The 24,919-nt window shown below is 33.3% G+C and overlaps 1 protein-coding gene across 1 annotated transcript in view; it reads left to right on the top strand.

The window, feature by feature from the left end:
- The first annotated feature begins 2,011 nt into the window (after positions 1-2,011).
- Positions 2,012-24,919, top strand: part of Macrod2 (mono-ADP ribosylhydrolase 2) — a 1,911,462-nt gene continuing 1,888,554 nt past the window's right edge. The window contains exons 1-2 of the mRNA XM_033761012.1: positions 2,012-2,018; positions 2,815-2,931. Coding sequence (XP_033616903.1) covers positions 2,012-2,018; positions 2,815-2,931 — 124 coding nt within the window. The remainder of the gene's footprint in view (positions 2,019-2,814; positions 2,932-24,919) is intronic.

Below are 24,919 nucleotides of genomic sequence, written 5' to 3'. Positions count from 1 at the left end.
TATTTTGGTTCATGATTTCCAAAGTTTGAGTCCATGGTTGGCTAGGATCATTGTTATGGGTCTATGGTAAGGCAAAATATTGTGGCAGAGAGCATGTGGTGGAGCAGAATAGCTCAACGTGTTCCACATAGAAGGCAGAGAAAGGAGAGTGAGGGAGAGGAAGGAGACAGGAACAATAGATGCCCTTCCAAGGCATGATGAAGTTAGCACCTTCATCATCCAATCACTGTTCCAAGGCCCCACTTTTGAGCATTGTTCCATTGGGGTCAAGCCGCCAATACACGAGACATTAGGGGGCACTTCATATTTAAACTATAATAGCTCCTCAGAATTTCCTGGATTTCATTTATATCCTGATGACCATAATGTTCTTAAAGTCATTTAGTATTGATGGTAGTTGTACTGAGTAATTATATTTAAATCAGTTTGTGCACTTAGCACTATTGTTACTGCCTTACATGAGTTAACTCATACGATTCTCACAACCAGTTCTGTGAGATAGGGAAGTGTGGAAGGTAGTAGTGTACTGTAAAATTGAGTGTTTTAGGGCTGGGGATTTTGTTCAGTGGTTCTGCTGCCTGCCTTGCAAGCGCAAAGCTCTGAGTTTGATCCCTGGTACAAAAAAAAAAAAAATAAAGTGAGAGAGAGAGAGAGAGCACTTTGAACACAGTTTTCCAGATGTGAATCCTAGCTATATTTACTGTGGGACCTTAGATAACTATTTAAACTCTGCTTTAATTAATTGCTTCATCTATAAGTTGGGAATAATATCTACCTGCTTATATAAAAAAGAAACTGAAACATAGAGATTGCACAGATTTCATAATGATTTAGATTAGAACACAAACAGCTCTGTAACCAATTTTCTCTTTTCAGTGCTGTTGGCAACCTGCTTGATAAAAGCCATGACTTTTATAGTATAATTTTTATTCTTTCTGATCTTCCTGTAGCAGTTGACAGTATTTCCCTCCTACATATTAAAACTCTTTTCCCTGCTGTTTTCCACATCACAGGGACCTTTAACTCCATTGACAATCAGTGTATTTCATTGTTCTTCTCTTTGTGCCTCCTAATTTTTAAAAATTCAGTTCAAATCTTTTTTCCCCTCTCCTCTCTTCCCTCCTTTTTCTGGGAGCAGAAGTTTAGGTTATAATTTCTAAAAATATTTAGGCTAGCTCTTTCTCCTAAGCTCTAGATTCTTGATTTCAAGTTCTTGAATGTCATAGATAAACTCAGTTTGTTGACCCTTGAGTAATGACTTGAATATATTAAATCCATGCATCTGAACTATATTGAAAGAGCATTAGAGAGTATAAGAATATGATCATCCATCTGTACATTGTGGACACCCCTAGTAAAATATGTGATACATGACAACTGACATAAACAGAGTGAACATGCTAGTGACAGTTTATATGTTGAATATTAATGAATATTAAGTTCTTCCTTGTTTTTTAGGTTAAAAAATAAGCAGAATTTCTTATTTTTTTTCTGCATCCTAGTGGACAGTTTTATGTACTGGCTGGGATATGTATAATTCACTTTGAATATTAGTCGTGGAATTTTAAGAGGAAAGGTTAAATTGCTCCACATGACGTATAAGGTAGAAGGCTGTTTGTATTATTGAAAGTTTAAAAGGTACACCATTGATATGCCTAATACAGTTTTCTTTTACCTTATTTTTACCTATTTTTCACTCTTATGGCTACTCCTTTCCTTGATCGTTGATCTTGTAATAATTCCTTATCAGGGGTCTGAACTTTTAAAGTAGTCCTTTAGAAACTGCTGTCAATCTTTTTTCACTTTCATTCGATAATTCCAAATTTACTATTCTCTATAAATAGCATATCCTGTAGTTTCATTAAACTGTTTGCATCTCCTTATTTTTGTTAACATTGTTACATTAGTTGAAGCATCCTTTTTAACCTGTTCATGCAAAATTTACCTAACCTTTATGAGTCAGCTTACTTATTACCTTGCTGGGGATCTGTTGCTGACAACATAGTACAGTATGAATAGTATTGGTTGTAGTCTCTGATTAATGGAGATACCTGTCTGGATTTTAATCTTGGCTCATTTGAAAGTTCTTGGTTTTGGGCAAACCCCTCCATTTTGGTATGCTTTATTTCTTTAGGTACAAAATAGGAATAATCTTTTGATGTTATAAGTTGTAATTATTTCAATGATATAATACACGTGAAGTACTGACAAGTAGTAAGTTCTTCATAAGTGATATCCACTGTTATTAATTCTAACATGCATTATTTTAATCTTATAATCAGATATCACCTCTTCAAAGTTATTACTCAAGTGAAAGTATACTTTCATTATTGATGGTCTTATTGAAGTAAGGAAATACCTTGGTAACTACCTTTCTTGTGCTCTCCCTGTTTGTATGATACCTGTCTTAGCATTTTAAATTTTATTTACATCAGTATTATTTTGTATGCCATCCATGTCATCTTTTTTCCTGTGAACTCAGTGTAAGGATCATCTTTGAATTTATAACCTATAAACATGTTATTTGACACATAGTAGGTCATCAGTAGATACTGAGTGGAAGAGTAAATTAATTTATTTCATGCAGTGTCACAGATTGTCTTGATCAAACTTTGATTTTATTTTTCTAGCTAATATGGAATTAATTGAACATCTTTTAATACTCAAATATGAAATCATTAAATTTGTATTTTGGTGTTTCTCAAGATTGTACCAAACCTTTGCTTAGCTTAACACAGTTAGTATTTAAAGTGTAAAATAATTTCCAAGCTTAAAAGTGAAATACAAATGAAGATTCTGTTTTTATTTTGCAAGAACGTTTACTGAAGATGACCTTAGAGGAGAGGCGCAAAGAATACGTAAGAGACTATATTGCCCTGAACACCATTCTATCCTGGAAGGAGGAGATGAAGGGCAAGAGCCAAAATGATGGTAAGTCTTTCAGAATACTTCTTAGATAACTACAATTCTCATTTATTTATGACCTGTGGTAGACATTTGTTGACAGACATAAATAAATAGTATTCAAGTAAAAGATAAATTTTTGTTTTAAATTTGAAATTATTGCCTATCATTCAGGTTTTTCTTTATTGTCTATCATGTGCTTTTAAAGCTTGGGAATCTATGTTAACTAATTTTGTGTTCTGAAATTTGCCACATTTGTAATATGGTACTTTTTTACTTTTTTAGAAACTTTCAGTTTCTAAAAAAATTAGTTTGCAATAGTTCTTGGAGAAAATGCTATTCGAAATTTGCTGCTTTGATGATGGTATGGCATTGGAAATTTGATTTGTTTTATTTTTATTAGATTTATTTATTTTAATAATTGAATACAATTAAAAGAAAGTATATTAGGAAGAATAAAGAAAAACCAAGTGATATTTCACATAATTTTAGAAACAAATATATATTTTATATGGTATGGTATTGTATATACATGTAAAATGTTTGTATGACAAAACTCAAAGTCTTCATGGTTTGATGAGAGTCTAGATGATCAGAATAAAAATAAAATTTTAAGTATTAAAAGGTACATGAAAAAGTTTCTGAAGACAGCCTGATACATTTAGTGAATATGTAATGTTTACCTCAGAATTAACACTCGTTAATAATCTGGATGTAAAGTTTAGACAAACAGGGTATTTTTTAGGGAACTTAACAGTTGAGAAGGAATATTACTTTATGAATAGGAGTTGGAGCTCATTAATTTCTCAGCTTGTGATCTTATATTGATCTTACCAGGTACAGAATACTTTGGGACCAGAATGTGTAACAAGCATTGAATTCTTATGAACGCAATCTGTGGGGAACAATAACCAAATTAAGCTTTGGTGCCTGAGAAGAGAACACATTTAGATTTTTTTTTTCTTTTTTTTTGTACTGGAGATTGAACTTGGGACCTTGCGCTGGAAAGGCAGGTGGCGGAACCACTGAGTTAAATCCCCAGCCCTGTTTTCTTTCTTTCTTTCTTTTTTTTTTTAAAGGCAAAGCATACTAGGTGGGAGTGAAAAGATGTGGATTTTTTTTTTTTTAATTTTATGCTGCCCGGTAGCATGTATACCTTGGCAAATGGAACAGTGACTTCACCCCAAGTTCCATGAGGTCACTGGTCAAGTTAATTGGGATGTTTACATCTGACCTGCCTGCCCATTGTCTTCAGTAAATGAAACCTGTTTTAATAATGGCCTAATTAAGGTACTATTTAAAAAGAAATAATTGCCTTATAATGGAATAAGTACAAGGGTCTGGCCCTGGTTGACTTAGGATTTTGGGCCCCTTCATATTTGAGTCTGTTTTCCTTTGTTTATAATAGCAAATGGTATTGAACACTTCAGTTCCATTTTATTTCTGGCTAGTGAATATCTCTCTTTCTTGTGCCCCATTCATCTCAGTTTTCTTTTCTTTTCTTTTTTTCGTACGAGTGATCGAACTCAGGCCCCTGTGCTTGTGAGGCAGGCAGTAGAACCACTGAGCTAAATCCCTGGCCCCTCATTAGTTTTCTTGGTTGCTGGTTTAGCTAGTCTTCTAAGGATGAAGTACATGATATGCTTTTTAGCAAAATTTGCCCCTTGAGATAGAGGTGGAATCCTGCTTTTATCAGAACAATTTACAAAACAGTAGTTGCTATCAAGACTCCTGTTCTGGATATTGAACTTGCTCATCTCCACACAGAAGCATGTCCTTTCTAATAGGTATTTCTGTGTAAAGATTCAGTAAGTTACAGTGTAAGATAGAGTGGTGTGAGAAAACTCAGAATTGTGTTCAGAGATAACACAAAGATGTGTCCTCGAAATAAGAAAATATACATTAACAATTGACATGACTCTTCTCTTAAGAAATTCTGTGTAATCATAATTGTAAATATGAACTTTATAACTGGCTAATATATTTCATTTTTTAAATGATATTTTTGCACTTGAAAATGCTCCTTGGGGAACTGGGTGATAAGATCAAAATTATATTTCTATTAAACAATGTTTTATTCTTGTCTAGTATCTGAAATGTTACTTGCTCTTCTGTAGTGTGACCTAGAAACTGGTGATTGGCCTCTTCCTTGTTCATGAAGTGAAGTGGCTCATTCTTTAAGTAGTTTTTGTAATTTCTTTACATTATGTACATCTTTAATCATCCAGTTCTTAGTTACAATAAAACATTAGGCAAGAATGTTTTAGTATTTTAGCACATTAAAAGATATTTTGGCTGAGAATATAGCTCAGCAGAGCACTTGCATAGCATGCTCAAGCCTCTAGCTTTGATCTCTGGCACCACACATACATATATACATACACGCTCATGATATTTAAAAATATAAATTCAGAGCCTGGCATGGTGGGATATGTCCATACTTCTGGCTACTTGGGAGACCAAGACAGGTGTATAGCTTGAGCCCAGGAGCTTGGAGCCAGTTTGGGCTATCTAGTGATATACGCTATTAAGGGAAAAAAGAAGTGTATATACATATGTACACACATCTATATTTGTATAAATAAATTTGCAAAAACTGATAAAAGACAAGTATACATATAGTTATATTTTGTAGTGTTTGTTACTTAAAAATTTATATTTGGGGCTGGGGATTTAGCTCAGTGGTTCTGCCACCTGCTTTGCAAGCACAAGGTCCTGAGTTCAATCCCTGGTATCCAAAAAAAAAAAAAAAAAAAAAAAAAAAAAAAAAAAAAAAAAAAAAAAAAAAAAAGGAAAAAAGAAATTTATGTGTATATGAGTAGGTATGGGCATTTACAAAAGTTTAATTTTAAAAATTTAGGATTTCAGAGTAAGGATTAAAAATATCTGCTTATAATTCCTTGTCTCTTAGTTTCTAATTTGTAGGAAATGAATACTATATTTTGGGCTAGGATAATATACTAATTTTGAACAGTAATTTTTTGTTTGTTTTATTGAATGTCATTTTATTTTTAATATCAGTAATAACATGGAAAGTTCTTGAACCTTTGTTTTTAATTTTTCTTTTCTCATAGTTCTTTTAATCAAATATTTATTACAGTAAACAGATTTAAAAAGGGATGGCTAATATATTTTTGTCACATTTTTTATTGTGCATCATTCTAAAGCAGACTAAAACCAAAAATTGCTAAACAATATAAAAATCAGTGTTTATGTGGAAAGAAGAAAGCAAGTAGATAATATTTTTTACTTTGTTTTCTGACTTTGGTAATATTGGAAATCAGTGGATCAGAAAATTTTGAAAGTGCAAGGTAGCTGGGGCATTAGCTCAGTGGTGCCATACCTGCCTTGCAATTGCAAGGTCCTGAGTTTGATCCTTGGTGTAAAACAAAACAAAACAAAAAAACAAACAACCAAAGGTTTTTATTCCCCCAAATAGGTCATTAAATATATGCTTGTTGCTTATACTCATATTCGTCAGTTATTAGTAAATCTTTGGAAGTATGTTTTTCTAATAAATTTTTCTGTCTTAAAAATTGTGTAATAATTGTATTTTCTCTGTCATTGTTGTGTTGTAGGAATTTTAAAATACTTGTTTCCTGTTACACTGTTTCTCTGTATTATTCCAGCACCTGGAATAATACCTGATGTGGAGATGGGCTCAGTCATGTTAAATAAGAATGCTACAGGGGTTAGTCTAGAAGGGATAATACCTTCCATCCTGGATTCATGGCCATTTAAAATGTATATATAAAAATAGAGTAGTATAATGAACATTGGTGCATCCATCGCTTAGTTTCAACACTTATTATGTGGCCAGTTTAATGTCATTTATACTAGCATTCCCTGCATATTCCCTCAGATCATGTGCCTCATATAAATTTTATCTATAAATGTGTATGTGTCTATATATGTATGTATCTTTAAAAGAGGGAGAAAAATTTTTGTTATATAACTACAGTGCTATTATCACATACACAATTAGTAATTCATTATTGCAATGTAATTAACTAATTCATAATTATTAATTAGTACAGCATATTTACCTATCCAGTTAGTTTTCACATTTTTCCCCTTGCCACATAAAGGATTTTTACATACAGTTGATTTGCTTGACTCATGATGTAAACAAGGTCCACATATTTAGTCAGTGGGTTTATTAAGTCACTTTAAATCTGTAGTTGGTTTTCTGTCCTTTATTTCTCCTCTTATAATTTATTTGTTAAATACAGTAGGTGGTTTGTCTTGTACAATATTTTACATTTTGGTTTTTGTTGATTGTATTACTGTGGTGTCTTTCAACATGTTCCTCTGTCTCCTGTTTCTTTTCTTCTTTTTTTATAAACCACATTTTTTTTATTGAGTTTATTGGTACATTCTAGGTATAAACTAAAATTTTTATTTTGGATAATTATAGATTAACATGTAGTTGTTAAAATAATACTCAGAGAGAGATCTAGTGTACCCTTTACCCATTTTTTCCAAATACTACATCCTTAGAAAACTACTGTGCTATAACCAAGATATTGACATCAATATAATCAACATTTAGAACAATCCATTATCACACTTTGAAAATTCAAGGTAGCTGGGGTGTTAGCTCAGTGGTGCCACATCTGCCTTGCAATTGCAAGGTCCTGAGTTTGATCTTTAGTATTAAAAAGAAAAGAAAAGAAAAGAAAAAAACAAACGTTATTATTCCCCCAATAGCTCTTTAAACATGTACTCTTGTTGCTTATACTCATTTGTCAGTTATTAGTAAATCTCATATTGTTTTTTTGATGATTTTAAAAGTTTAATTTACTTTTATTTGTTAGTACCTATTGATTTTACAAAATACTGGGTTTTAATGTGTTTACTGTATTTTGATTATATCACCTCTTTTTCTTTTTCTTTTTCTTTTTCTTTTTCTTTTTCTTTTTCTTTTTTTTTTTTTTTTGGTACCAGGGATTGAACTCTGTCTTTGCGCTTGCAAGGCTCACCTCTTTTTCTTATGAGTTGGTGGTTTAATACAGAGTCCTACTCAGATTTAGGTTTAATTTTTTTTCAAGAAAGTACTTTGTAGATGATTGTGTATCTTACTGCATTATATCACAAAGCATATAATATCTGAGTATTTCTCTCTGGTGATAATATTCATTATTGGGTTCAGATATTGTCAGTGTGAGCTATCATTACAAAGTTCCCTAACAACTTTGTACTTAACAGCAGCCATTGATGATTATTGCTTAGAGCCATTATTTTATTAGGGTTACAAAATAGTGTTATTTGAATTTTATCATTTCTTATTCATATAATAGTTTTAGTCCTATAAAGAGAAATTTTCTCTTGTCATGTCTTAATGTACACTACAATACAAAAAAGGTACATAAATGTTAGATTTCCTTTATTTACCAGTTTTCAGATTAAGTTGATTTCCTGATAACCCTCCAAAGGTGACCAGAGTTCTTTTTAATTTTGACTATTATTTTCTATCTCTTTCCCTCTCTCCCACCCTTCTCCTTCCTTTTTATCACACATATGTGCAAGATCTAATCAGTAAATAGTTAAATACTTAAACATACTTAAATTGTTTAAATAAAAAATAATTACAGTAAAAGATTTTTTTTTTTTTTTTTTTTTTTTTGTACTGGGGATCGAACTCGGGTCCTTGCACTTGCAAGGCAGGCGGCAGAACCACTGAGCTAAATCCCCGGTCCAGTAAAAGATAAATTGACTTTAATCTTCCTCAAACTATGCCCCCTCTCTTTGAAGACATTTATCCCATCATTCTTGCCACTTTCTCAAGCAGTTCTGGAAGTCTTTTCATGACTATCTCTATGAGGTATGATCAAAATTATACCGAGTGCTGTTGCCAAATGCTATCCAACGGAAAGGTAGGCTCATAAACAGTATATCTTCATTCACCTTATTCACTGGAACTGGTACTATGCAACTTCTGACTCTTCCCCAAAGTGACAAGAACTATCAAAAATACACATTTTAAGTCAATTCAGGACGTTGAAGCAACCAGTAGACTTCAGCTAAAGATAGACATGAAAGAGGACTTCAAGAACTGCTTCAGAAAGTGGCAAGAAAAATGGAATAAGTCTTATTCTTTAAAAAATTATTTGTGAAGCTTCCATTACTTACAAAGATGTGCAATTAGAATTTCTAAACATTTTTTATTTTAGAAATGAAAAGACTGAATAATAAAATCCTCACTTGTCATAGTGTTCTACTCCCTTTCTTGGTCTTCATATATAGCCACACTATCTTTCTTTCTGTTTTATGGATGAACTATGCTCCCTCCCACCCTTGGCCCTTTATTTGGAATTTTTATCACTACTCAGTTTACCTTTTTAATTTTTATCATCTTTCACTTCTGAGCTTGAAAGCCTTCTAATTTTCTGTGAAGTCTTTATTCTGGTACAGGCATCTTGATTACGTACTTTTGTAAAGTGTGTTCCCTTTCATAGTGTTTATATAAGTTAGATTTTGTGCACTGAATGGTAGGATTATCTGATCAAAGTCCATTTGAGATAGTTTTTTATATGGTGTAAAGTAAGGTCCATGTGAAAATCCAGTTTTTCAGTACGTTTTGTTGAAAGATTGTTCAAGAGTATTGAATGACAGGCACCCTTGTTGAAAATCATTTAAAAATATAGTTCATTGATTAATAAATCTACTTTCATGCCAGAATCACTCTGCTTTGTTTAGCTTTGTAGTAGGTTTTGCAATTAGGAAGTGTGAGGCCTCCAATTATGATTGTATGACTATTTGGCATTCCTTTTGATTACATGAGCATTTGAGGATTGGTTTTTCTTGATGGATTACATTGAATCTGTAGACTTTGATTGGAGTGCTCTGTGTATATCTCTTAGGTCCAGCTGGTATATAGGGTTCAGGTTCTCCTTTTTCTTATTGATCTTCTACCTGGATGTTCATTTTTGAATCTAGAATATTCTGTCATGATAAAACCACTCCTTTTAATTTGTCAGTGCTCATTTCCCATATTTTGGGGCTTTGTGTTTGGCACATATATATTTGTAATTGTTACATCTTTTGATAAACTGACCTTTTTATCAATATCGAATGTCTTTTATACTGACAGGTTTTTGCATAAAATTTCTTTTATCTGATATTTGTATAATTACCCTTGATCTTTGCTATATTTGCATTCAATATCTTTTTCTGTCCTATTGCTTTCAACTTTCTTTTGTGTATTTTTTTGAGATAGGGTCTCTCTATGTAGTTCAGGCTGGCCTTTAACTCACTATCTAGCCCAGGCTGGCCTCTAACTCATGGCAATCCTCCTGCCTTGGCCTCATGAGAGCTGGGATTACAGTGTGAGCCACTATGCCTGGCTCAACTTTCTTTTGTTTTTACATCTAAAGTCTCTCAGATATTATATAGTTGGATTATACTTTTACCTCCTTAAGAAATCCATTCTGTGAATCTCTGGCCTCTTATTGCCAAATTTAACTATTTATATTTAAAGTAACTACTAAATAGGGAAGACTTACTGCTGTTATTTTTCCATTTGTTTCCTGTATATTTTAAAGCTTTTTTTTGTTTTTCATTTTTTCCTGTCTTTTTTTGTGTTTAGTTGATTTTATTATAGTAATACTTTTTGATTTTCTTGTTTCCTTTTGGGTATAGTCTGTGGATATTATTTTTGGTTACCATGGAGATTACCTATAATAAAAGTATGATCTTTATAGTTATAAATTATAATGTAGCTGAATTGAAACCTATTTAAGTTACATACAATAATTTATATCTCCAACTTGGCAAAGTTTTTACAAAAATGTAATAAATTGTATATTTATATATTGCATGCCCAGTAGCATAGATGTCTAATTAGCTTTTATACATTTGTCTTTCAAATCTGTAGAAAATAAAAAAGTAGAGCTATAAACCATTTTAGTAATACTGGATTTTATATTTCCTGCTTATTTATTTTTATTGGAGATCTTTATTTCTTCAAATGACTTCAAGTTACTCTTTAGCATGCTTTCATTTCAACCTGAAGGGTTCTGAGTATTCCTTATAGGACAGATGTGGGGGTAATAAATTCCCTCAGCCTTTTTAAAATTTGAGACTCTCTTGATTCTTCCTCCCATTGGATTACAATTTGATGGATGTAGATATCTTGGTATCTATGGTGGATATAGATATCTTGGATATTCCCTCCTCCTCCTAGCCTTTTAAATATATTACCCTACTCCTTTCTGTTCTCTCAATAGTTTCTGATGAGAATTCAGTTTATCTTTTTGAAGAGCCCTTGTAGGCAATGAGTTGCTTCTCTTTTGCTGCTTCCAGGTTGGTTATAATGCATCTTAATGTGAGTTTCTGAATTTATCTCACGTAGAGTTGAGTCTTTGGATTTGTAAATTCATATCCTTCTTCAAATTTAGAAAGTTTGTGTCCATTATTTTTCCAAGTAATCTTTCTGACTTGTTCTGCGCTTTCTCACACTCCCATGAATGTATATGTTAGACTGCTTGATAGTGTTCCTCAAGTCTCTTAGGCTTTGTTTACTTATGTCAATTTATTTTGAACCTTTGAATGGGCATTTTTTTCTTTTACTGTATGCTTTTTTTTTGTGTGTGTGCTGGGGATCCAACTCAAGACCTTGCACTAGTAAAGCAAGTGGCAGAACCACTGAATTAAATCCCTTGCCCTGCTTTCTCATTTTTTTCTTGAATATTCAACATTTTATATAATATGATAACCCTGGAAATCAGATTTCCCCCTTCTCTAGAATTTCTTGTTTATTTTTTATTATTTAAGGCTGTAGTAGGTAGTTCCTTTATCTTGAGACTTTTCTAAACTATTATTGCAAAGAGTAGTCCTTGTGTTTGATTATTGAAATTAGTTGGTTTAACTCCTGTTTAGCTTATGTCTTTATAGAGATTTCCTCAGGAATTCTCCCAGTCTTTGTAGTTAGCTTTGCATAAGATATTGCTTCACACTTAGGCAGGCATCCTTTGAATATAAGGATTATACTGAGGAATAAGCCTAACATCTCAGATTTTTTCTAAATGTATATATTTCCTTGTCTACAGATGACTTTTCAATACAACTGCTTTTGAATGACCTTTCTCTCTCAAAGAGTCTTATCCTATATTCTCCTCAGGGCTTCATGGCCTCATGTGTCTGTGAATCTCTGCTTGTCTTTCAGCTTTTGTGAGCAACACCTGTTTCTTTCTGAACCTGAATTTTTAATCTAAAATCTCAGTCCTTTAGGTACTCCTACACAGGTTAGAACAGACAGGTTCAATTAATTTGTAACCACAGTATGATTTTCTTTCTTTGATTTTTGAGAGGAGACTGCAAACGAAGCTGCTACCATTTTAAAACTAAAGAGTTCAAGACCAAGACTTTTTCTGGGCTGGTGAAGGGATGGGCAAGGTTAGGTAAAAAAGTTATAAAACTTTCTTGACAGTTTTCCAGTATTCCAATAAAATTGATTCAGACAGTTTCTACTTGTTTGTTATTGTTATTTTGATGTTTCTGTGTGGGAAAGAGATCTCGGAGCTTTGTGGTCTAACATTTTACTTGATCTTTATAATATTTAATATTAAAACAAACTGTTTTAATTTGCCTCTCTTGAAGGATCAGTGATGTTGAACAGTTTCTCATATATTTGTTTGCTGTTTGTACTTCTTCATCTGAGAAGTGTGTATATATTTCATTTTTGGATTAATCTTTAAATTTGGGGGGTATGATGTTTTTTAGTTTTTTATCTAGTCCTTTATCTGAGCAATAGCTGGCCCAAAATTTTCCCCCTCTGTGGGTTGTCTTTATTGATTTCTTTTGCTGTGCAAAAGCTTTTTAGTAGGATGAGATCCCAGTTGTTGATTCTTTGTAATATTTCCTGTGCAATCAAGTTGTGTTCATAAAGTCTGCCTACACCTATGTCTTCAAGAGTTCTTTCTACCTATTCTCTCTTCCAGCAGATTTAGTCTTTCTGTTTTAATATTGAGATCTTTGATCCATTTTTTATTTAGTTTAGTGTATGATGAAAGGCATAAGTCTAGTTTTAGTCCTTGGCATGTGAAAAGCTGTTTTTTTTCCAGCATCATTTATTAAACAGGCTATTTTTCTTCCAGTGAAGGTGTTTCTCCCCTTTGTCAAAGATAAGGTGGTTGAGTGTGTTTGGAATTGTTTCTGCATCTTCTAATCTGTCCATTCATTCTTGTTCCCCCCCAATACCATGCTGTTTTCATTACAGTAGCTTTATAGTATAATTTCAAGTCAGGGATTATGATGCCCCCTGCCTTGCCCTTGTTATCAGAATTGGTCATTTGAGAGATGCAAATTAAAACAATGATGAGTTTTCATCTCATCCCAGAAAGAATGGCTATTATTAAGAAATCAACTAATAACTAATGCTGGCTGGGCTGTGGGGAAAAGGAACCCTTCTCCACTGTTGATGGGAGTGTAGACTGGTGCAACCACTGTGAAAATCATTGTGGAGATTCCTCAAAAATCTAGGATTAGAGGTTCCATTTCCCTTTCTTGGCATCTTCCCGAAGGAATTAAAAGAATCATTCAAGAGCAATATGTGTATACTATGCTTATAGCAGCACAGTTTGTAATAGCTATATCTTGGAAACAGGCAACAAGTGCATCAACTGATGGAGGCATAAAGAAGATAAGATGTATGTTTTTTTAATACAACTCAGCCAAAAAGAAAGATAAACTTGACATATTTCTGGCTACATGGATACACCTTTAGACAGTATTCTTAAGTGAAATAAATCAGATACACTTGTGTAAATATCATATTTCTCTGGTGTGAGAAACTGAAAGTGTAAATAAGGACCAAATTGTATAGTAGATATTGGAAAATAGGAAGAAAATGTTCAAATGGGAAAAGGCATTAGGGAGAGGGTGAGGGGGGGAAAAGAAGGAAGGGAAAATAAAAAAATGAGAAAAGAAGGAAAAATAGAAATGAAACTTTTATTAATAAGTAGGGGAAAAAGTTGAAGGGAGGGTAGGAATGGGAAAAATAATCAAGATATATTATGTACAGGTAAAAATTCCCTATGATGATTGTGATCATTATGTATATCTAAAATGTACCAAGAAATGTAATAAAAACCCCCAAACCAATTGTTAGTTTAATTGGCGGTAGCATACTAAAAAACCCTCAAATTCAGTGGCTTAAGCCAATAGAAGTTTGTTGCTGATGTGATAATCTAGTGTTCTTGTTTATATCGGTGTCAGTGGAGTGGTGTGGTAAGGGGATAAGAAGGTATAGTTGTGGGGTAGGGGACATTATGATTCACATAGTTATTGAGAGACAGAATACATGCTGTCTTCTACAAGTTGTTTTGAAGGTTGCCTTGCAGAACCTTTGGGGAAAGGAGGAAGAAGGATTAAGTTGGAGCAAGATCTCTGTCTCTAATAATAGTTGAACAGGTCTAGTTATAATTGTTATGAGTTAGACCTAAAAATGGTACATGTGACTTTTACTTATATGTCTTAGACTACATATAAATTGTATGGCTATATTTAATTGTTAGAAGAGGCTGAAAAATTATGATATTGTGCTATGCTCAGGAAGAGGATGAAACTAGAAGCTGGTTTTGGCTTGTAAGTTTTACCATTTCGGGTGCACTACCATATTTTATTGAGTCGGCTTTAAGGAAACACTTAAATTACTGAGCTCCCAAAAAGAAGCCTGGGGGGACCAGAGCAGCATAGTGGCAGGCAGGTCCTTAGCCAGGGCCCTTCCTGGATCCCAGCAACTGGGACCCACAGGCCCAGCTAAAGGCCTACCTGGGAAAGAGATGCACAGGTGCACAAGCTAAAGCCAAAGGCTGGCCCTGATACCATTGGTTAGCATGCACAGATCCCAGGAAGAAGTTTGAAGGGACCAGAGTGGCATGGTGGCAGGCAGGTCCTAGCCAGGGCCCTGCCCTGAATGCAGCAGCTGGGATCCACCTGGAAGAGCCTGCCTGGAAAAAAGCTGCACAGGCACACAGCAATAACCAGAGGCCTCTCCAGATACCATTGGGGTGAGCAGCAGAGAAAAGGCTTCTTGGTGGCTCGCTGAGAATTGAAGGCCATGGGGTGAGCAAAAAGTTACGTCAAAAAAAGTGCAGCAGGCTGCATCTGTTGAAATGAGAAGATGTATAAACAAGTCTCAAAAGCCACACTTCCAGATCACCTAAGGTAACCCCAAAGGGCAATGAGATGGAACAATTTGATACTCAACCACCTGGACTCCCTGAGCTGGATCTGGAAAAAATGAAATCAGAAATAACAGAGATTGTGTCCATTGTACAAGATCTAGATCATGGGCTGGAGATTTAGCTCAGTGGTGCTGCTGCCTGCTTTGCAAGCTCAAGGTCCCAAGTTCAATTCCTGGTACAAACAAAAAAACAAAAACAAAAAAATCTAGAGAAGACACAGATTAAAAAAATAGAGGAGCTGAGGAGCATGATGGAAACAAATGGAATCTGTAAAACTGATGCAAACAGATTTTCAGGATATTAAAAACTGCATTGAAAGTTTACACAGCTGAATGAGCCAATGTGACAACAGAATTTCAGATATAGAAGACAGGATTTCAATTAGTGACTAAGAAGAATTTCTTAAAAATAGTATGGGACCATGAGTAATCAATCCAGTAGCTGCTACATAATGCAAAGAAGAGTAGCATCAGACTGATCAGCGTCAATGAAGAAATGAGAGAGTGCAAAGGACATAAAAAAAAAAAAAACTATTCACGGAAGTAAGGCCAGAAAACTTCCCAAATAAGGTAAAAGAACATGACATACAGATAAGTGAGGCATACCGGACTCCAACTAGACATGATTTAAAAAAAAAATCTATACCTAGGTATATAATAGTTAAAATTCCAGAAACCCAAAAGAAGAACAAAATTCTACAAGCAAAGAGAAGCAAATCACATGCAAAGGAAAGCCCATCAGAATCACAGCAGACTTTTCAACACAAACCTGAAGGCAAGAAGAGCTTGGAGTGACATATTTGAAGCCCTAAAGGAAAACATCCTCCCATCCAGATTGATGTACCCTGCAAAACTGTCTTTCAAAATTGATGGAGAAATAAGATACTTTCCTGACAAAGAGCACCTGAGGAACTTCATGAATATCAAACCCGCACTCCAGAAAATTTTAAACAATATTCTAGGAAAACACAATGAGGATCATAACCCCGGTAAATCTAGCAGAATGAATCTATCAAGCATGACAAATGGGAGAATCCAACAAAAAGAAAAAATCATGAGAAGGATAAGTCAATACATATCACTTATAACCATCAATGTTAATTATCTCAGTTCACCAATCAAAAGAAATAGATTGGCAGAGTGGGTCAAGAAGCAAGATCCAACAGTATGCTGCATATAAGAAACACACTTAATTAAAAAAGAGACTCATAGACTGAAAGTTAAAGGGTGGAAAACAATACTGCATGCCACAGGAATCTGAAAAAAAGCAGGAGTAGCTATCCTAATTGCAAGTGAAATGGATTTTAAACCAGCACTGATTAAGAGGGACAAAGAAGGACACTACATCCATGTAAAAGGAAAATCCAAGAGGAAGAGATGATGATCATAAATACATATGCACCAAATACTGTATAAAACAAATGCCATTGGACATAAAAAAATCAAATAAGCACTAATACAGTAGTGGGGGACCTCAGTGCCCCACTGTCACAAATAGATCAACTAGACAGAAGACAAATAATGAAACACTAGAACTTAAACTCTTAAACAAATGAACTTAAGAAATGTTTACAGATTGTTCCACCCCACAAAATAAGAATACACATTCTTTTTGGCTGTGCATGGGTCATTCTCCAAAATAGACCACATACTCTCACACAGAATATGTTTAAGTAAGTGCAAAGGAATTGAAATTATTTCATGAGGCCATAGTGTGATGAAATTGGAGATCAGTAGCAAAAGAAACTGCAAGAATTTCATAAACCCATGGATATTGAACAACATGCTTCTCAATAACCAGTGGGTCAGAGGAAATTAAAGAAGAAATCAGACAGTTCCTACAATTAAATGACAATGTCAGTATATCATATTGGAACCTATGGGACACAGTGCAAGCAGTCTTACGAGAGAAATTCATAGCAGTGAATACTCATATTAGGAAAACAAAGCAAGCTCAATTAAAGATCCTGGTACAGAACCTCAACCTTTTAGAAAAGAGCAGGATGAACTGAAAGCTCATATAAGGAAGGAAAATATAAAGTTCAGAGCAGAAATCAATGCAGTGGAGACTAAGAGAACAATACAAAAAAAAATATCAATGAAGCAGAGTTGGTTCTTTGAAAGAATAAACTAAATGGAAAAACCCTTGGCCAACCTTAGAAAAGACCCAAATCCATGCAATTAGAAATGAAAAGTATGAAATTACAATGGACCAGCAGAAATCCAGAGGCTCATCAGTACCTACTTCAGGAACCTATCTGCCAATAAAATGGAAAATACAGAAGAAATGGACAGATTCCTAGATATGTATGAATTACTAAAGTTGAACAAAGATGATCTAAAAATTCTTAACAACCCAATATCAATTAAATTTAAATCATATTAAAAAACTTACCCACAATGTAAAGACTGGGCCCTGATGGCTTCAGTGCTGAATTTTGTAAGACATTTACTGCCACTACTGTTTAAACTCTTGAATGAAATTGAGAGGGAAGCAGTACTCCCAAATTCATTTCTGGAAGCAAGCATCACCTTGATCCTCAAGGCAGAGAAAGACCCAACATAAAAAGAGAACTATAGGGCAATCTCATTAATGAACATAGATGCAAAAATCCTTAATAAGATACTGATGAACAGAATTCAGAAGATCATCAAGAGGATCATACACCCTGATCAAATGATTAAGTGGGCTGGGGATTTAGGGATGGTTCAACATATGTAAATCAATAAGTATAATATACTGTATTAATAAAGCCAAGGACAAAAACTATATGATCATCTCAGCAGATGCAGAAAAAGCATTCAAAATCCAACATGCACTCATGATAACTCTACAATAAATTGGAATAGATCATCTCTACCTCAATCTGATAAAAGCCATGTATGAAAAACCAACATCCAATATCATACTAAATGGTCAGAAACTGAAATCCTTCACACTGAAATCAGGAACAAGACAAGGATGTCCACTATCATCACACCTGTTCAGTATAAATTTGGAAAAAGCCACAGAAATCAGACAAGAGAAATAAAAGGAATAAAGATAGGAAATAAGTCAAATTGTCATCATATTCTATATAGAAAACTTCAAAGAACTCCACAAAAAGTTTTGTAGACTTAATACCCAAATTCAGTAGAGTAGCTGGATAAAAGTTCAACACACAAAAATCAGTAGTTTTCCTGTACAAACAACAGACTCATTTGAAAAGGAACTGGGAAACAAATCCCTTCACAGTAGCTTCCAAAACAAAACAAAACAAAACAAAAATGAAATACCTAGGAATCAACCTAGGGAAAGAAACCAAAGATCTCTACTCTGAAAACTATGGCACTCTGAAAAAAGAGATTGAAGAGGATATCAGGAAAGGAAAGTCATCCTTTGCTCCTGGGTAGAAAGTACCAATATAATGAAAATGATCATACTTCCAAAACTGCTACATAGATTCAATGCAATCCCAGTTGAAATTCCAGCAGTTTACTTCATGGACCTTGAGTAAACCATCCAAAGATAAATTTGGAATAAAAAGAGACCTAGAGTAGCAAAAGCAATTCTAGGCAATAAAGACAAGGTAGGGGTATCACAATCTCCAACTTGAAACTATACTACAAAGCCACTATGATAAAAACAGCATGGTACTGTAAAAGAAGCAGACCTGAGGATCAGTGGAATAATTGGATGACACAGAAACAACTCCAGACACACTCAGCCACCTCATCTTCCACAAAAAAGCCAAACACCCTCACTGGAGGAAAGATAGCCTTTTTAATAAATGGTGCTGGAAAAATTGGATTTCAGCTCACCAAAATTAAAACTACACCTATATCTCTCACCATGCACTAAACTAAAATTGAAATGGATTAAAGTTCTAAATATTAAAATGGAAACACTAACCCAGCTTGAAGAGAGGTTAGGTAGAACTGTTGAAGACATTGGCATTGGAAAAAAACTTTATGAACAAAACCTCAGTTCCACATGAACTAGCACAAAGAATCAACAGGCTGGATCTCTTGTTTAAAAGCATCTGCACAGCAAGAGAAACCACCAACATCGTGAAGAGACAACACACAATGTGGGAGAAAATTTTCACCGCTGTTCCTCAGACAAATGGCTACTATCTAAAACATATAAAGAACTTAAAAAAATTATATCTCCAAAATTTAAAAATCCAGTCCAAAAATGGGCATATGACATGAACAGACACTTCTCAAAGAAGTATAAATAGTAAATCAACATGAAAAAATATTCAGTATCACTGGTAATTTGAGAGATGCAAATGAAAACAATGCTGAGATTTCACCTCACCCCAGAAAGAATGGCTGTTACTATGAAATCAACCAGTAACAAATGCTGGTGGGCCTGTGGGGAAAATGGAACCCTGCTCCACTGCTGGTGGGAGTGTAGACTGGTACAACCACTGTGAAAATCAGTATGAAGATACTTCAGAGAAATAGGATTAGAGGTCCTATTTGACCCAGCTATTCCCCTGCTGGGTACCTTTCCAAAAGAATTAAAAGAATCATTCTATAGTGATATATTTGCACGCATGTTGATAGCACAGTCTGTAATAGCTAACTAAAACTTGGAAGCAGCCCGTTTTCCCTTCAACTGGTGACTGGATAAAGAATTTTAAAAAATAAAATGGAGTACTACTCAGCCATATAGAATGAGAAACTGGAGACACTTATAGCTAAATGGATGCACATTGAGGCAGTACTCCTAAGTGAAATAAATAGGACACACAAGTGTAAATACTGTATACTTTCTCCGGTGTGAGAAAATGTAAATAAGGACTAAAGTGCATCATAGATAATGTGAAATAGGAAGAAAAGTGGCAGAGGGGAGGAGGAAGTAGGAGGGGAAGGGGAAGGGAAATGGGAATGGAATAAATATGAGAAAAGGAAAAATAGTTTTTGTAAGTAGGGAGGGGTGTATGGGTTGATGGTAGGGCAGGGAAATGGGGAAAAATAAGAATCCAGATGTATTATGTAAAGGTACAAATCTCAAATGATGAGTTTCATTATATTGCATACCTAAAATTTACCAATAAAATAAGAAAACACTTATTATTTTATGTTCCATTGAGGAGGAAGGAAAAATAAAGGCTACTAATTAAACTTCACAGTGCTTTCTTTTAATAAATGCAAAAAATAAAAACTGTCACTTTCAATAATGTAAAAACTCTTAGTTTTACTCTTCTATCACACAGCTTTATCCATTGAAAATATGTGAATAAATTGGTTAAAGTATTCCTTAAAATATCTTGGCATGCAGAGTCCAACTCCTCTGAATCATTTTTTTTACCTTCCCAGTGTTGTTCATACATGTGTTTTCCCACAAAATATCTTTTCTGTGAATTTAGGAGAATTAGTAATATTGCACTATCTAAAATGTGCTTTCCTTTCACTTAGGGTTTTCTTGTGATATTTATTGTGCCAGGTTTAATGCTGACATTTTCTTGATCTTGTCATATGGTGTTATTGAGAACTTTTCAGGCATTTACTAAGACTCATATTCTTTATGTAAGTGTTCTTTAGATTGTTGCCTGAAATATTGAGAGGTTGTAGTTGTCCAATTATATCACCTTAAATGACAACTAAATTTTTGCATAAGCAGAAAAAATTGTGTTGCTACCACCTTAAATATCTTAATTTTAATAAGGAAGGTGCTGGTTTCAGGATGTTAGAACGTTTTAAAAAATGGGCTTCTTACAAATGAAAATGTATAGTATGTTGAATTTATTTTAAAATTTGGGTTTTTGTATCTTAATATTTGGAGCTTTTTTTCTCCTGTAATGCCTCATTTAATAAAAAAACTATTTGAAATTTTAAAAGTAATTACATTTTATACCCATTTATACCCATCTTTAATTTGGAAAAAGATGACATGGTGATATGGGAGTAAGATTGGTGCCTAGGTACTTTCAAGAACTGAAACGAACATTTTGGAACATTTGCTCAAAGTTACAAAAGTATGATTTTAAAACATTATAGTAAAACAAAAATTTGAATACTAATTTCTTCCGAATGGAAGTCAACTTTGGTAATGGATTTTCTGTCATTAGAAATATGTGTTCTGAATGATCCTGAGTTTGATCCCTGGTATTAAAAAAAATGTGTTCTGAGAAGGTGTACAAAAAACATTCAGATGTAGCAGATGCATTTCCTACACTGGGTGTTGGTTGAATAAGACTTTTTTTAATGTGTCTGATTACTGAAGTTCTTATTCTGAAAAACTTCGTATTCAGCTGTCTTTCCTTTTCTGATCCTCGACAATGTAATTAATCAATACTATGTATTGGTGATTGATCTTTTTCCCTTAACGAAATATAGGCAGCTAACAGCAGATCAGTGCTCTGTTTCTAATTAAGTAATTAAATACTCTATGCCAAACCATTTTTTGAAATACTGCTTGGCACAGTGAGAGGGTGGAGCTAAGGAGTGGTATGTTTATCTTTTACTTGCTGTGTGTTATAGCCTGATTTTCCTGAAAGCAGTTTTTACTTTCTAATTGTTAGTTCTCTGAGGATTTAGTAGGTGAAAGGGCCACTTTGAATTTTATTTTTAATAATAATAATAATAATAATAATAATAATAGTAATTTAGAGAAATGGCTTACCTTTCCATTCTCTTTCCCTTGTTTACTCCATTTTGTGTTATCATTGACAGTAATTGTGGCCAGATTTTTTGGAATTATTAATACTTAAATATCTAAGTTAGTTAAGCAGTTCAAATAATCATTACTAAGATTGTTGGTATACCTTTGGGGAATAATTAAACAGATGAAGGACAGCCAACTTCTAGTTGCATCTCAGTTTTCCAGACTATTTTCAATATAACATCACTCCTGATTCAGTTTTGGCTAAGCATAACTTCCTCACTGCTCTGCTCTGAGATTTTAAAGTCTGTTTAACTGTGTTTATGAAATTCCATGACTTGGTAAATTTAAAATTTTCAGATTAATTGGAACATTGGAATAAAAATAAGTCTTTTTGTCCTAAGTAGGTTTGTAGCATTTCTAAATAGTTTATGGATCTATGTAAGGAAGATCTTAAATTCCTCTCACATTATTTCTAACATGCTATATAAACTACTTTTTACTTTAAAATAATTATGTAATGTCTGAGTGTGCCTATGGATTCTATTACTTTTACAATGAGAAATTGTTCAAAGCAGTTACTTCTGAATTTTATCTATAACATTAGCAATTTAAGGCTCTTTAATTAGTCCTTAGAATAAGTTTTGAACATTTAGAAATAAATAAAATTTAACTCTTCTTTAAATGCTTTTTGTATTAATCAGTTTTTGTGTTTATCTTTTGTTACTGCATGTTTTGAGGACATAATGAATACATTCCTTGTGTGGAGATGGTATATGTACATAATATATTTCAATTCATTTTTCATCTCCTTTCCTGTTCTCCCTCCTTTCTCCATCCATCTCTTGATCCCCTTCCCAATTGAGAAAGATCTATCTCCCAATTCCTATTATCTATCTTTTATTTTGTTCTTTATGTTTTGGGGTTTCTCATAAGAGAAAATGTGATATTTAAACTTGTTTGTCTGATTTAGTTTACTTAGCATTGTGGTTTCAAGTTTCATCGATTTTCCTACAAATGACTTAAGTTTATCCTAATTTAGAGTTATTTTAAAAAATGTATATTAAAACTAATAACCACTTGGTGACACATGCCTGTAGTGCTAGCACTCTATGAGACAGGCAGGAAATTGACAAGTTCGAACTCAATGTGAGTAATGACTAAGGCCTGCCTCAAAAGAAAATTTGTTCAAATAAGGGCAGGGATTATAGTTAGTGTGAAGGCCCTGGTTCAGTCTTAGTACTCTAAAACAAAACAAAACAATGCAAAACAAAGCAAACAAAACACCTGAATCAGAAATCAAGTTTTTCTTGTAGGCATTAGAGAATGTGTGCTATGATACAAAGGTATTGAAAACCATTAGAGGTAGTTACTATGATATATTTATCCTTATGTATTTAAATTGCTTTTTATGGAACAAAGGAATACATTATATCATAGTCACTGTAAAGCATTCAAAGAGTGTAATCATTGAAAGTTAAAAATTATAGTTTCTTCTTCCACAAACTTACTTTATAATTGTTTCAGTATTTTTAAGCCTGTTGTTGAACAGTGTAAGTTTGCTGTTGATCCGTGTGTACTGATTAAGAGTTCAAACTTGAATCACACAGCCAGGCCACTTTGTGAATGTTTCTTAGCTATGTACTTTGTACTATATACTTTAGTATTTTCATTGATGAAACAAGGTTGCCATTGATATACCTCAACAGATTTTTATATTAAACAAATTAAATAAATTACTAGATACCAACTGCATGGAACTAGCTATAATTTCAGTAGGGGATATCTGAGTGCCAGCTTTTATAGTAATTATTGCTCTTATATTTTCAGATTATTAAAATTTAAAGTTTTTGGTCATGTGTTTTTTACAAATGTCTTTTGCATTTCAGATCTATATCAAGATATTCTTCACTCTTAATTTTATAAAAAGAAACCATAGATTTTATTAAATGACTGATGTATTTTTGCTTTAAGTTTGTGATCCATTTGAAATTTATTTTGTGTGGTAGGAGGTAGGTGATCTTAGATTTTTTTTTTCCCCTTGTTTTTTACTGGTTTAAATGTCTCTTAGTCATATACTAAAATTGCATGTGTGCAAATACTTGTTTCTGGTTTCTTTATTCTCTTTCATTGTTTATTTTATGATCTGACAAGACTTGCTAATTCTTGTGTCAGTATGCCGCTGTTATAATGACTAAGATTTCTTTATATATTTTGATAATTTGTTTGACAAATCCATTCTCATCCATCTGTTTTAAATTTTTTCGTAGCTATTTTAATATACTTTCCCAAGCTGACTTTAAATAATTCTATTCTATTTGTAGAATATTTATAGAGTTCTATTTATAGCCCATTAAATAATCTTGTCAGGTTAGGGTTGATATTATATTCTTGTCCATGAATATATGTTTTCAAAAAATTTGTAAATAAGATATATTCACGACAGTCAGAAATGCGTAAAATGAAAAATAAGTCTGTCTTCCAGGCTGAAACTTATATGAATATGTACATAAACTCCTCCCTCCTTTTAAAAACACATACAGAATTGTGCTTTGATATGCTTCATTTTTATGTATTCCTTTTCTGCTTTGTAATCTATTTTGGAGATCTTTCCACAGGAAATTCCATTGATGTATCTTTTTTATTTTTAATGGCTTCACAATTCTGTCATTATGTGGAAATATTGTGATTTTATTTAATCACTCAGAGATTAGCATATTGATTTTATTCTGATTTTTTTGCTATTATAGTTTAATATTTACAGAATGTCCTAGTTTTTTTTTTTTTATATTCTTACATGTGTTTATGGACATATAAATAATTTGTAGCCATGGAATTGCCAGGACACAAGAAGTACTTATTTTATATTCACACACTTTTCAATTTTTACTTTAAACATGTCGCACCAACATTATATTCCTGCTTGTGGTATATGTAAATGGATATTTGTCAACACCAGCATTGAACTTTTTCAGCTCCACCATTCTTTTGGCAGTACTAGATATTGAACCCAGGGTCTTTTCACTAAGCTACATCCCCAATCCTTTTTTAAATTTTTATTTTGAGATAGGGTCACTAAGTGGGCTAGGTGAGGCTCAGATTTTTGATCATCTCACCTTTTTTCCATTCTGTTTTACTTTTTAAAAATCACAAGTGAGATTGAGCTTTTTAAGTATGTTCATTAGCTATTTATTTATTCATTTAATATTATTATTATTATTATTTAGTATAAC

The sequence above is a fragment of the Fukomys damarensis genome, unplaced genomic scaffold (assembly GCF_012274545.1).
Source record: "Fukomys damarensis isolate Sample0158 unplaced genomic scaffold, DMR_v1.0_HiC HiC_scaffold_7, whole genome shotgun sequence".
In the NCBI taxonomy this organism is placed as follows: domain Eukaryota; kingdom Metazoa; phylum Chordata; class Mammalia; order Rodentia; family Bathyergidae; genus Fukomys; species Fukomys damarensis.
This window is presented reverse-complemented; position numbering and strand designations above follow the sequence as displayed.